General features: G+C 47.6%; 1 protein-coding gene across 3 annotated transcripts in view; it reads right to left on the bottom strand.

Annotated features, from left to right (window-relative positions):
- Positions 1-14,474, bottom strand: part of CORO1C (coronin 1C) — a 57,366-nt gene that overhangs the window by 25,714 nt on the left and 17,178 nt on the right. For 2 of the 3 annotated variants that reach the window (XM_035891324.1, XM_035891330.1), the window contains exon 2: positions 2,417-2,616. In XM_035891324.1, coding sequence (XP_035747217.1) covers positions 2,417-2,616 — 200 coding nt within the window. Of the gene's footprint in view, positions 1-2,416; positions 2,617-3,032; positions 3,136-14,474 lie in introns of those variants that run through there. The other variant, XM_035891335.1, reaches the window with a different exon arrangement.

Below are 14,474 nucleotides of genomic sequence, written 5' to 3'. Positions count from 1 at the left end.
AAAAACCCCCAAAAAAAAAACCCAAACCAAAAAAAACCCAAAACGAAAACCCCCCCACAGTATTACTGAAAATTGGAAAGGAAAAAGGACGTTGAAAATGAGTGAAAACCGCCTTTCTGTGATTACACAGGGTCTTTGAAGCACGGGCTGGGCTCACCCCTGGCGCAAGGTCAAGCCACATGAGAAGGAATCCGGAGTGACCCACAGAGCGCGGGGCCGCCGTGCAGCGAGTTACGGGAGGGCCCCCGGCCGCCTCCCGAAGGCTCCGAAACAGCAAGTGTCTCTTTATGGCTCAATTCTACAACCCTAGCAAAACCGTGGTTTAAAATTGACCTTCCTTTTTTTTGGGTTTCCCCACCCCCCTGCATATAACAGCGAGGATCTCGCTGTGGGGAGTGAATGAGCACCTCTGCTCAACGGGCTCCAACAGAAAATGTTAGGGTGTTGAAGGAACCGAAGGAACGCTTTCATCAGCCCAGGCTATAAAAATAAACGAGGGACACAGGAACTGGTTTAGAGCAAAGCCAGCAACGCGTCGCGTTGCAAAAGAACGTGTCAGGCCGGGGGGGTTAGGAACGGAGTTCCTCCAGCTTTGCGTGAAACCTTGTCATACATGAATGTTAAATAGATGTATAAGACAAGACGGGAACACGGGAATGTCGCTGAGGGCACAGCGGCGATGACAAATACAGAGGAGGGCAGGAGGAATCAAGGTAAAAAGCAAACAAACTTTTTTTTTGGCGCTTAAAGGCGCTTAAAAATGCAAAAATCACTCAGGATTAGGAGGAATTTCTGCCAGGGACCAAGAAAACATTGGGGAGTAAGAGAAAAAGAAGGGTGCGCGTCCTCTGCCATCTGCATTTGGTCGTGTCGTGATGCAACACGAGCGCAACTGCGTGCTGTGTTGAGCAAGGAATTCCTAATCGAGATGTGTGCCATCGTGCGCAGCTTGGGCAAGAGCAGGACACGTGGCCCGAAGACGAGCACAAACCAGAATAGTCGCGAAGAAGGGCTGTTAGTACGATGAGCAAAGTGGAGAGCTATTTCAGGAGGCGAGGGGTTTGGCTCGCTTCGCTTAGCGCAACCGAGGCATAAGTGAGAACTCGCTGCCTCTGTTCCTGTAATGCACCCGCCATGTGGGATGCTATATTCAATTCTGGTCACTATTTCTATATATAAACAGGGCAGATCTGCAAATGGAGCTAGGAAAAAAGGACAGAGCTGATGACAGAGTGAGGACATTTTAAGTGTATACTTAAGCTTGAGGGTCACAAAGAAAATAATTGTTACAGAAAAAGCCTTATCGTCACAAGAATTTGCCGGTTGAGCGTCAGAAAGGGAGATGGGAGCACCGCTCTCCAACAAGGGTGGAAGAGGGATGCTCTGCGATTTTTCCATGTGGTATCAGCCAGGCACCAGGAATTTATTTCAGTCTGAGCCTCCACTCCTGCTCATCTGCATGTTCTATACCACAGCGTTGTAAGAGACTGCCAGGAAGGCTTCTGTACCCATCTTCTCAGCCTCCCTCCAAATCTTTGATCCAGCCATTCTCATGGCGGATGGACAGGAACCTAACATTCCTGCGGGTTTTGCAAAGCACACCCCTGAGCTTCTACAAGTAAAATTCAAAGTAGAAAGAAGTAGAGGGTCTATACGGGCTCACTGAAAGATTATTTATTGGAGGCTCGGCAGCGCTTTGCACAGTAGAGAACGTAAGGGGTGTTTCCTTGCCCACGATCAGATGAAGCCCCTCTCCTCAGTACTCTCAGGTACTAGGGGATAACACGATCTGGCTGATGTATAATAAAGCCTAGACACAGCCCTGCGAACCAGGAGAACTGCAGGACAGCTGCAACGGTACTTGGAGGAGCAGTTTTCCTACCAAGATTATTCTTGTCTTACACCATCCAGAGACAGTAACCGAAGGGGCTGGCAGCAGCCTAGACCAGCTCAGATGCCAGGGCCACCAGGCCTATGGAAATGTCCTACTTGGAACCAGCTCACTCCTTTGCATCCATCCCGTATGGGGCTGCAAGGAGTAATTAGGTTCAGGTGCATTCCTGAATTAAGTGACACTTGCAGAGCTCTCAAAAGGCTGAATCCCTGACAGTAGAAAAACCTGACTCCTGCTATCATAAATAAAGAGGCTTCATTAGGAGTATGATTCTACATGGAAGCTTTTGCCATAAAGAGTTGGCTCCGATTAGTCAAGCAAACCGCTTATTTACCATGTTTAATGTACAGGAAGCATCAGACTGATTACAGAGACATTAAATGGATTCTTACATGGCACTACTGAGCAGCGTTTGTCACAACACAGCAGAGACTTCACAGCCTCAATGTTATTTGTAAACAAGTGCTGAAACGACAACAAAGCTGAGCACGTAAAAGCGAGAAACTTTCAAAAAGCACTTACCTTGTGCAAAGGCAGCACCAGGAACGCTCCGCCGCCGCTAGCATCTACAATTATTGCAACAAATCGGGGGTTTACTGCACAAAAGGAGCTATCCCAAGTAACACGGGAGACGCGGATGTCGTCGTAACACTGATCGTTTTTCACCGCTTGGCCAAACACGTGCCGAAATTTGCTCTGTCGTACCACTCGCCTCATTGTGTCTGCAGAGAAGAGGAACGTCAAAAGGAGGAGATCAGTTACGGGTGCAGGGACCTCCTGCGTGCCCCCAAGACGCCTGCCAAGGACCCTCTCGTCTGCACCATCACCCCGCTTCCAGCAACACAGAAATACAGTTCCACTCACTATTCCTGCACCTTCCTTTAGACCTGTGAAATTCTCAGCCAGTTTTGCCTTTTTTTTCTTCAAATAAAATTTCAGGCTGTCTTGCACCAAACACAACTGAACTGCTCTTCCAAGGGTGTTTTACAGAAAGAATGTGCCAGTTAAGCATCAGTTTTCCCACTGTAAATGTATTCTCTTATTGCAGTAAAGGAAGTTCCTAATCCTAAAAGCAGTTTTTAGACAAGTCTCCACATATTTTTGGGAATAAATCTGGTCTAGGATTGAACTTGTTTACTTTCAAGTCAGACGGAGTCCAGAAGATGTAAATAAAAATGCAAGCTCTCAAAATCTGGTGTTCCTGTGAAGTGGTTCCACATGTTCGCTAGCTTCCATTTCTTTCTTCTAACTCCAAAATCTCACTAAAAAAATAATAAAATTAGTTTCCTAGGCAGATAGGAGTAATGGAAACAAGCTAATGACTCAAATTAACTTAGTGTGTCTGTAGCACTTCTCCTTCTCTTGAGCAAAATCATTTTCAAGAGGGCTTGAGTTAGAATAGACGGAGAGGGACTGGCATGGAAAATTCCAGCACCCAAGCCCTGGAAGAAGACACGGGCAACACCACCACGTGCGAACACCAACCCTGGAAGCGAGCGACTGCATATCCTTCTGTGTATGCAACCTACGGAGCCCTCGCATCTGGGAAGGACTTTTCCCATCGTACGAGATTTCTCTCCCTCAATCAGGGCTTGCAGGAGAACGAGGAGCCTCCATATAGCATCTTGCTTTTACATATGAGAAAAATATTTCTGCCCCAGTCTCTAGGGAAAGCAAGAAAAAAAAAAAATTGAAAAAATTAATATAAGCAGAGTTCACCTCCTCTCTTGCCTCCCAGTAGGTCCCCAAGCACATGCAGAGGCTGGGAAAAACTGCTCAGCTTCACAGAGCATCCTGCTCCGGACCCACCAGCCTGACGTTCTCACGTGAGAGACTCTGAGCACGGCTCCAGCAAACTTAGTGTGTCTGTAGCACTTCTCCTTCTCTTGAGCAAAATCATTTTCAAGAGGGCTTGAGTTAGAATAGACGGAGAGGGACTGGCATGGAAAATTCCAGCACCCAAGCCCTGGAAGAAGACACGGGCAACACCACCACGTGCGAACACCAACCCTAGAAGCGAGCGACTGCATATCCTTCTGTGTATGCAACCTACGGAGCCCTCGCATCTGGGAAGGACTTTTCCCATCGTACGAGATTTCTCGCCCTCAATCAGGGCTTGCAGGAGAACGAGGAGCCTCCATATAGCATCTTGCTTTTACATATGAGAAAAATATTTCTGCCCCAGTCTCTAGGGAAAGCAAGAAAAAAAAAAAAATTGAAAAAATTAATATAAGCAGAGTTCACCTCCTCTCTTGCCTCCCAGTAGGTCCCCAAGCACATGCAGAGGCTGGGAAAAACTGCTCAGCTTCACAGAGCATCCTGCTCCGGACCCACCAGCCTGACGTTCTCACGTGAGAGACTCTGAGCACGGCTCCAGCACGACTCCCTCTGCACAGCCTGTCTGCAGCAAACGCGATAAGAGGCTGCACGCCTGTCTCGAACTGCAAAGGCTTTGCATGAAAGCGTAGTGAAAAAAAGACTTCAGAATGATGGCTGATTTGTCGTCTCGGAGGTTAAAAAAAAAAAAAAATTAACAGCAACAAAAAGCTGTGTAACTAGAGGAAAGCACTCATCAGAGCTGGGAAATAAGCAGTCGCGTAATATGTTTGAAGCGGAGAAAAATGTTACAATTAACATAACAGGCAGCTATCGAGTGAAATGCTCTGACTTCTGCATAGGTAAGAAAAAATAATCAGAGCGTTTTCCACAAGCTCTCCCGACCATGTCCAGCTGAAGCATTTGGGAACTGGCACTGGCTTTGCTCTTGCCCTCAGACTGGTGACTCTTCCACCCCGGCGCCCAGGTGGAAGAGTCACCAGTCTGAGGGTAAGAGCAAAGCCCAGACCGAGGGTCACAGCCCAGGCAGCGAGTTACCCGTTCGGGGAAAAGCCGGCTTCTCTGCCAATGCAGATAATAAATGCATCGATGACGGGGTTGTTTTTGCAATGGGGACATCTGTCCCCAGGTGTGGGGGTGGAGGCCACAACCCCTTTCACATGGGCCACAGCTTTCAGCCACTGATGACCTCAACTGCGAGCTGGTGACACAGGCCCGAAGGGCTCTGCGTTTCTTTCCAGCCATTGCGAGTAGGTGGCTTTTCCCTGCGGCATCTATACTGATGTCCTGTTAAATCTCCCTGACTAACTCGGTTATTTCAAAGCTACAGAAGTGCCACAAACACCACTTTATTAAGAACTCATGCAGGTTAAGAAAAAACAGGTGTAGTTTTTAAATGCAAAATGTTGTGAATGGTTGGGGTGTTTAAGATGTCCACGTGGAAAAAGATATGTATATAAACTCTTAATGATTTCTATCACATTACAGATGAACTTAGGCTTCCTCTGTACTTAACATCAGTTAATAGAGTTGCATAATACATCTTTTCTGCCAACTATTTCACTTACAGCACAAATAAAAGGCCTGTTCCACGCTGGACCCACCCAGAGACACCAAAGTACAATGGGAAGTCATAAACCCGGAGCTGCTCTCCAGCTCCAGCCAGCAGGTAAGAGCACAAAAACCCAGACACCGATTTCTTTTTACGAAACACCCTGAGAGTTCGTGTTCAGCTCTACAACCGGATGGAGCGGCTGAAGCCGTAGGGCAGACAGCACCTTTCATGCAATGGGACTGGGAAATATTAGGAACAAACCAGTATGCACACGGGACAGATAATCACCTGGCAGTGAAGTGCACCCATTTTTTCAGGGGAAAAAATACAACTGCTCGGCTCACAGCATGATGCAGGTTTTTGGTTTGTTATCAGGCAAAGGAAGAGATTAAGTTATCCAAAATGGATGGGAGAAACTCTGCCGAAGCAGATGGTACGTCGTGCCTCGAGTGGAGCACTGCCAGCGCAGGCGGCTTGCTGGGCTCCCCAGGGATGCACGCGTGGCCGTTCCCAGCAGGGAGGGTGGGTGGGTGGGTGGATGAGGCAGGGCAGGGCACGGCACCATCCGGGGGCACCAGCCCCCTTCCCTGGGTGGATTCAGAGCATGATCCCAGCTGAGCCCCAGCCCCGCTGAATCACGCACAAAGAAAAAGGTGCATTTCAACGCAAAGATCCCCAAAAGACAAGAAACACGCTGCACTATCAAGCTGCCCGAGGCCCAATTAAGATACATCATAAAAAAATGCAGTTCCACACCCAGTTACTAATTTATTGTGTAGACTCATTCAGAGACCTGTCAGACATTTTCATCCCGAGAGAGCTCCTCCCAGCCGTAAGCTGTTTGGGCTCTGCATGGCAGGCAGGGCAGAGTTTTGCATCCACGGCTTCGATTCTGCCAAGTTCTGCAGGGTGCGAGAGCAGCATCGCCCTCTCCCTCCCTCCCTCCCAACCACCTCCATCACACAAGGTGACACCAGGCCACCCTGAAGAAGCAGGGGTGTTCTCGCAAAGCCCAACGTGCTGCAACACCGCAAGAAGCTTGCGAACAGCTCAGCCCTTTCCCTTCTGAAAACACACCTCGCAGGTCTTTTTGCAGCAAAACCCTACTCGCTCATCTGCCTGGGGTGTGCAACTCGTCCAGGAGAAGGGAAAAGTACCCTGTTTTGTGCACAGTCGATTTTCATGATGGTTCACCCACTGGCAATGTTCCCATCCCACTGTGCATCAAGATTAGAATCTGATGGTTTAGAAGAAGGTAAAGCGAAGGCTTAAACTCGCCTTGCTGAGTTAACGTGCAGCAAATTGCCCTGTGTCAACGTATCGTATACCCAGGGGGTTTGCAATTTGTCCACTTTAATGCTGGGAATGTGGATATGATAGCTAAGGAGAAAGATTATTTGTATAGCTTGGATAATGATATCTTTCCTTCGCTTGATCAATACCAGAACACCACAAAAAAATGCTTATCTCAAATATCAGATACCGGGAGGTCTGCCACCCCTTCTGCTCTAATGGAAGGGAAACACCCTTTATCCTACGGTGAAATTCCACTACTTTATTTCCCTCATTTTTACCATTTGATGGCAAGGGTAATTTTTTGGTTTTCTATAAATGTCTTTTAAAAAATGCAAAGAGTCAGATGCATCCAAAAATACCCAGATTTGTTCCAAACGGATTTGTTCAGAGCACACCTTCGCTGCCCTCTTCCCCACCTACAGCTCATCATCCTTAGCAGGAACTCTCTGATGAACACATGGTGAGCAGCCTCCAAGTCCTCATTTCCATAGCAAAGGGAGTGATTCTTGGCGTTGGATCACAGCCATTTTGATCTGGCTGCTCTCCAAAGAGCAGGGAGAGGGGGAGAAAATGTGCAGGCTGTAGTTATAAAGAGCAGCGACTGTGGATCTTTCAGCGCACCACAGAAAGCGAGCAGGTGAAAAACAAAACAGGGCTAGCTCCATCCTGAGCACAAAAAAAAAAAAAAAAAAAAGTCATCTCCTCCCTACCCCAGCCTCCTGTTAAAAGGTGAAGAGCATTCAGCACCCTCATCTGTTTCTCAATACTGCAGTGCAAAGGACCCCCTCCTCCACCAACTCCAAGAAAACCACAGCTGAATTTGGTTGCCATGGGTTCTCTCGGCAGGGCCATGTACAGGCAGGGGCTCCTAGGTTGGCCACTTGTAGGATTGTCAGGTGAGATACCCACATCCAAGGTGATTCACCGCAAGGAAGACTGATTCAGCCCCTATCACATACACAGAATTGTGACCTGGGACCCTTGGGAAGCGACCCTGGAAATACCCGAGTGGGCAAGAAAGCGCGTCCATGGTCAACGGGGCTGCGCTAGGGATTTACTCTTAGGAAGTGGACTTGGAGCAAGAGTTTTAGAAAAGGAAGTCAAATTAGATCATTGTCCGTGCTGTTAAATCTGAGCTAAGGAGCTAGAACAATCTCCATACACTTGCTAGACAGGAAATATTTTCTTTGGGGTTTTTTTTTTTTTTTTTGCAAAGTACAAATTTGGAGGATTTAAAACCTCACGACTGGGAGTTGAAAGGAGTTTAAATTTTGCCAGAGTTACAGCCCTCAGCAAAATTGAAACAGAAGCGTTAGACACCCTGCAAAGGCCACTACAATGGAAGTGCTGACAGATCTATGAAGGCACTGATCTCCTGGATCCCGCTCCGCAGCACACGGCATCTTACACGTCCTGGTAGGGACATCGGAAAGAACTCTTCTTCACCACCACCACCCCCCCGCCCCCTACATGTCAAGTGACTTCCAGCTGAATTTTACCCAACATTTAACTTGGTCTCCCACTGCCTGTGCCCGCCGTACAGCTCAGCCGCTGGCCTTTGTGTCAGCATTTAAAAGGACCTTAGAAATACAGGATGCCGTCAGCCGTGCTTGCACAGTGATACTTTTCATTCCATTTCTTTCTGATCTCCCATCATGATGTGTCACAAGAGCTACCATGAGTTTGCCCATTTTCCTGTTTATAAAGGATTTATCTGTCTCAAGAATCCAACAGATGTATTTCTGTGGCTTTGGAGGGTTTTTCAGCCTGCTTATGCAAGAGGAAACGCATCCTGCTAGGGAACACTTACAGGAAAACCCCCCACTAATGGCAAAATCCTGCTCAGCCCATGTGACTGTGATCCCTTCTGGAAAGGGAGACATTTGAAATAGAAGGCTAGTTTAAGTCACAGGCAGCCGTGGGCTACTGTTAAAGGAGGGTGAGGAGATACAAATCCACTAGGTAGGGAGAATGGCACTTACAAAAGGTTGGTACTTGGGTCTGGAAAGGCTCTCCCTTAAGTGGAAAATGTCAAGATAAGTTGCAGCTGTTGATGGTGAGCTCCCAAACTCAGAGCCTTACTGAAGAGGTTGCATACCCTTCAGTGGCAGCTTGGGAATAAATGTGCAGTCTCAGATAACTATTAACAAATGAGAAGCAGATAAGGGGAAAAAAACCCAAAAAACCAAGATACACTATAGGCAATGCCACCAGCACTGATTACAGATGATGATGATTAATAGCAGGGGCACCTGCCTCCTTAGTTATGGGTTTGACAGGGTGCTGGGGCTGGCAGGGAGAGGGGACAGTCCCACCAGTGAAACGGCAACCCGGGACAGCCCACGCCACGGGCGCCTGATGCGGGGAAGCCCAGAGGTTTCTTGAGTACTGACACATTGACTGTGCAGCCCAAGGTCTTTCTGAGCACCTGGGCTGAGAGGCTTGGGCCTCACCTGCAAAAGCGATGAGTGCTCAGAGCTGAAACTTTTTTTTTTTTTTGTAAAAAAAAAAGCAAGTATTTTATAATCCTAAGCTAATAATCAGGCCATGGATGTTTCAACCTAAGGCCTAAGTGCCCTCAGCACGGAGAAAACACCCTCCCTCACAGCAGGGCTGAGCCACATCTGCGGAGCAGTTGGCCATCATGGAGATAAGCACCAGAGAAAAGCCCACAAGGAATCTAGTAATTCACTCTTCAGAGCACTTTGAACATCATAGGGTAGATAAGGTACAGAGCCGCATACGGAATGGAGGATATAAGCATTCAGAGGTTTTAAGGTCATAAAGAGACCACCATCCCATCGCACCTCCTGCTCCACACAGGCAAGGGGGACTCCATCCCACCACCGCAGCCATCACTGCGTGCCCAACCAAGCAAGGGGCCGGTAGAGCAGGGACCAAGCCAACAGCTGTACCCCACCGCATGTGAAAAAGGGAACAAATATTACCCAGGTTATTTCCTAATCACTCACTTCTGACATTTCTTAACTTCAGAGAGCGCTTGGTTGTGCAACCTCCGTGGGTTCTCTGTAAGCCATGCGAGTGCACGCCACATCGTACCCCAGCACGCACACACGTATGCGTGGCTGTGGACAGACACAGCCTTGAGCTTGGTCTAGCTGCACACATATTCCACACAAATACTTTACAGCCTAACCACACTGCACAGGACAGTGTCTTACAAACATCTCAGAAGACTCACTCATCTAGAAGTCTGCCAGATCATTTAAAGGACAGCCTTTCTGAGCACACCTTTGGCAGAGGAAGGAAAGCGAGACATGTCCATGGGGGAAGCAAGCAGGCAAGCATTTGCCACCAGCTCCTCCAGTTGAGCCATGCAGGGAGCAAGGACAGTGAAGACCATCCGTTCTCTGAAACCAAATGAGCATGGACGACAAGCCCCAGAGGAGCAAGCTAACCACCATGGGGGAGACCAAGGCGGGCACGTGTCCTACAGCGAGTTCAGGGCCACGGCTGGCATTAGACCACAAGAGCAGTAAATTGCCGCCGGTGGAGAACCAGTAGGCCACCAGCAAGGCTGAAGGAGGACTTCATCTCCCTCTCCAAGTATCGAGGGAATGAACTCAGTCTTGTGATGCAAAGTCTTGCAATATCTGGGCAAGGGAAGAAGCGTGTGTGTGGGGGGGGAAATAAAATCACATAGCCACAAAAATTTCAGCTCGCCCTACAACTTCACATGAAACCTTTGGCAGAAAAGAGGAGCAGCCACGAATACCTCGATGCAGTCCTCTACTTTTAAACATAATGCTGTTCCCTCTATGCTATACCATTTCAAATCAATTCATATTAAGTCCACTGCTGACAGAACTTTTGTTTTCAGATGTTCAGAGTTATTTAAACCAAGGGTGAACACTACTACAGATGGTCACAATTCCAAAACACATCATATTTGTGCACAGATTATTTTCAGTCTTTGGTTACTTTAGACTAGGTTGAGCAAGACCCTGCCATCTGATTTCACTTCATTTTAAAGACAAAAAGCTGGAATATGAACTTAATACTGAAATTTCCAGCTGTTATACCACTGGCGAGATTCTATTTTGGGATGGGAACCTAAACCACAAACTACCAGGGAATTCGATTATATCTCAACTGGGGAGCCCAGCACATTCAACAATGTAACACAACCCAAACTTAAAATAAGCTGAAATTGCTATTCTGGATGAAGTGCAAGGTGTTGGTTCTAACCTGTGAAATATTTGATACGACTTTTATTTTTCAGAGCTGTACCCTCAAACAATCATACTGAGACCATTTCAATATGAAGAACTCCAAGTCAGAAGTGCCCACGATGCTTAAATCTTCCAGGCATCATCAAGAAGCCCGCGTTAGTCCCTAAGTGTTTGCCCTGCGCACGCTTGCCTCAAGCGCACGTCTCCCACGCTGCGGCTGACGCTCCTTTTACGTGTACGTAGGGATGCAATGGATATTTTCACTTAAAGATTTCCAGGTACGCAATCCACCTTCATCATCCTTCTCCTCATACCATTTTTGTAGCTTGTATCTGTACGGTCTAACATTACATCATTTAGCATAATTTACAGTGACAAAAGGATACCACAGTTGAAAGTCATTACCCCGAATGGAGAGCACTGTCCAGCTTCATTGAATCTGTGTCATCTACCATAAAGCTAGAGCAACGAATGCACACAAAAATCACAACACAATTTACCAGGAGGCCGTAATGGGATGGGTAACCAGCAGAGAGAAACACTACAGCTGTTACACGAACCCTGGATCTGAAACGGCAAGGCGGCTGAGGAGCAGGAACGGGTGCCAGAGCAGCAACCTCCAAACCAGCTTCCTCTTTTGGGTTTACATCTTTTATAGCATCTTCTGTCTGCTGCCAACCTCATAGGTGGTGATGCACGATGTATTTGGGGGACATTTGGATGACAGCAATTCGACACACGCTGAGCAAAAAAAGTTAGTGAAGACGAAAACAGAAGACAGAGGAGAGCAAAGTACAGGCGGGGGAGGAGGAAAAAAGCATTGAAACCCAGGACAAAACCACGTAAAGGCAAGTAACACAGAGAATACACGGGGAAAAGAGGACCTGTGGATTAAGCATCCCAGATGCCTCAGTGCATCTCTGCATTTCAGCTTTCACTGGAGACAGTTACGCAGTTGATGGGCACCAGCCAAGCTCTACCGGATGAGAAAAGGGAAGCCCTGCACTGCAGCAGTCAGAATCCCACCTTAAGACACCGCTGTCCCAGCAGCTGACCGCAGAAGGCCACAGCCCTTTGTAAGCTCCCCGCCAACAGCTTTCGTTCTCCTCCACTTGCTCCACTGGAATAAACACCAGAGATGCTTCCTCGCACACTGTATCCTCATCCACTGCCAAGAGACAGAGCAATGCACTTCCAGAGCTGAACAACAGCCCTATGAACTTCAGCCAGAGACATTACACTAGCGTGATGGAAGATGCTACTTACACCCCTGGGGACTGACTGCATCACCCTCACAGTAAAAGCAGCGCATGCCACAGAGAGGAAAGCAACAGGGCTTCAGACCACACTTTGACCCCGAGGAAAACATGAGACAGAGAGCACAACCCCCTGTGCGGAGCTGCAAGTCCAGCAAGCCTGTTACAACAGCCCAGCACCAGGATTCCAGTTAAGAGAAGTATGCAGATAAAATGCTTTCTCCATAGAGCTGACCTAGTTCTCTTATCAGTGCTACCCCAATTTGCTGAATTCTTCTGCTCTCTTGAAGGTTACATGCAAGCTTCTTCCAGACCGTGTTCCTAAGACACATAACATCGCTTTTGTCTTTTTTTTTTTTTAAACCTGGTTTTGGGCAAAAGCTTTGTAGCAGCTAAGGGTGGTGGTCATGAATGGAGAAAGAGCTCTTCCCCACCACAGCTTCATTAATTTCTCACCAAATCAGCACCAGATCCCACCTTTCCCAACCAACCAGCTGAGGCACAAGCACTTTTTTCAAATACAACAGAGTGCTAACAGCAGAAAACAACTCTATTTTCTCCTATAACTTGAAGCAACCAAACATACCCAGATGAAACAAACGGCCAACATAAATCTTTCTATGTGTGTGACAGAGGAGCTCACCGGTAGCCACTAGACCTGAAACTCAGCTGCTGATACAGGACGCACTCCGTCCTCTTCAGCGATGAACTTAAGCTCCAAGCTAAGCAGATAGCAGCACCCAGGCGCTGGGAGCCTAAAGTGCAGCAAGAATAACACGTGCAGGATTTCCCATTCTACAAAAGTCAAGAAGAGGTGCAGACACGAAGGTAATCCGATTAACACAGTATTTTCTAAGGTAAGCACATTTCCTGTTAAACTCCAGCGGGTTTAAGACATTATTGGAAACATTATACTGCTCCTCCTTGCTTACAGTTAATTGGATCATTCCCTAGAAAAAAAATGACAAGAAGATGTATCAAAAGGAGAACTCTCCAAAGGACTTGGTAAAACAGTTTTCTATTCCTCCTCAATTACAACATGCCGTGGTATCCACAGGAAGAAACTGTAAATGTTACAGATGTTTTAAGGAGATAAACGATCTCATAGATAAAAGGTCTTCAGGAGCACTGAAGCACTACAGCCCGAGGGCCACCATCAGGAAACCAAGACCTGCAGAAAGTCCTCCGCTATAAAGTTAGCCAGGACACAAATTCCTCACAACTCCAAAATAAAGCAGAAACAACAGATCAGCACAACCGAGGCTCGCAAATAGACCAGCCAAGTGTGAGTCAGACTGACCAAGCGAAGATGCAGCATTCTCCAGATGGCCCTGCCTGACCACAAATGCTCCGCTGGTCTGCTGGATGGAGCACAATACCCAGACCTGCCGGGACCCCACCGAGAAGACAGTGCTGCCATGGGGACGTCACCAGAGAGGAGCCCAGCGCAATGGCAACGCCTCTTGGACCAGCACTGTCGTGGTGTCTGAAGTTCGTTTCCAGCCCTGTAATGGCCAACGTGATGGGCCAGAGACCTGGACAATGTCATGATTAGGCTGGAGTTACAGCACAGGCCAGTGTGGTCTATCACACAGAAACACCCTACTCCAGAAAGTAGTAATGGGCTTGGTTAGCATACCAAGGGTTTCTTAGGGAATACCTTCACCCAAACGCTAGCTAAATCACAGCCCAACTTAGCAACTTTCACTTCTGAAGCTACTCAATAACACCCACCCAAAAGGTGAGGCACTCACGTTGAACTTCTAATGCTCTCAAAATAAACGCAACAATGGTTAATTGTCAAAGACAAGACAATAGCCTCAGCTAAGAAGAATGCAGAAGGTTCAGACTGGACAACGCAAACGCGTTTTGGATTTTAATGCTGCACAAATAAGCTGCAAAATGAATCTCAATTCTCACAGTTGGATTCGGCATGTATTTCTCCAGATTTCCATTTGCTGTCCTGCCAGCTCTTCTGGCCAAGCAGCCTATAATTCAAAGAGTACCATTGTCATTCTGTCCTGTTTCCGTAACATGCAATTTGAAATCAGGGCTGGGGGAGGGAGGAAGGGACTGGAAGAGGCTAAAACTCAGATCCAGATAGTTCAATCTGCTAACTTGATTTTAAATCCCTATCTTGTGGTACCAATTACAGCCCTTCAAACATCTGTTTTAGCAAAGGGTTCCAAGTTCAAACACATTTCCTCTGTCCTACAGATGTTCTTTGTCGCTGATCCGTCTCAGGCCAAGGCTGCTGTCCTGTGCTGTGGCAGAGCCCCGGCCGCTGCACGCCGCAGCTGAGAGGGCAGCAACCTGGGTGAGCTGGTGTCAAACCACGAACGCAACACGGAGCACCCTTCTCACCTCTCTAGGCAGGCAAGGAAAACAAAAATGGACTTAGGAAAGCGTATGTAGTTTAGAAAGCAGCTTTAAGAAACATTCCT

Source organism: Egretta garzetta, unplaced genomic scaffold (genome assembly GCF_000687185.1).
Source record: "Egretta garzetta isolate BGI_Z169 unplaced genomic scaffold, ASM68718v1 scaffold330, whole genome shotgun sequence".
Lineage (NCBI taxonomy): Eukaryota > Metazoa > Chordata > Aves > Pelecaniformes > Ardeidae > Egretta > Egretta garzetta.
The sequence above is the reverse complement of the archived record's forward strand: the minus strand, read 5'-3'. Positions and strand labels throughout refer to the sequence as shown.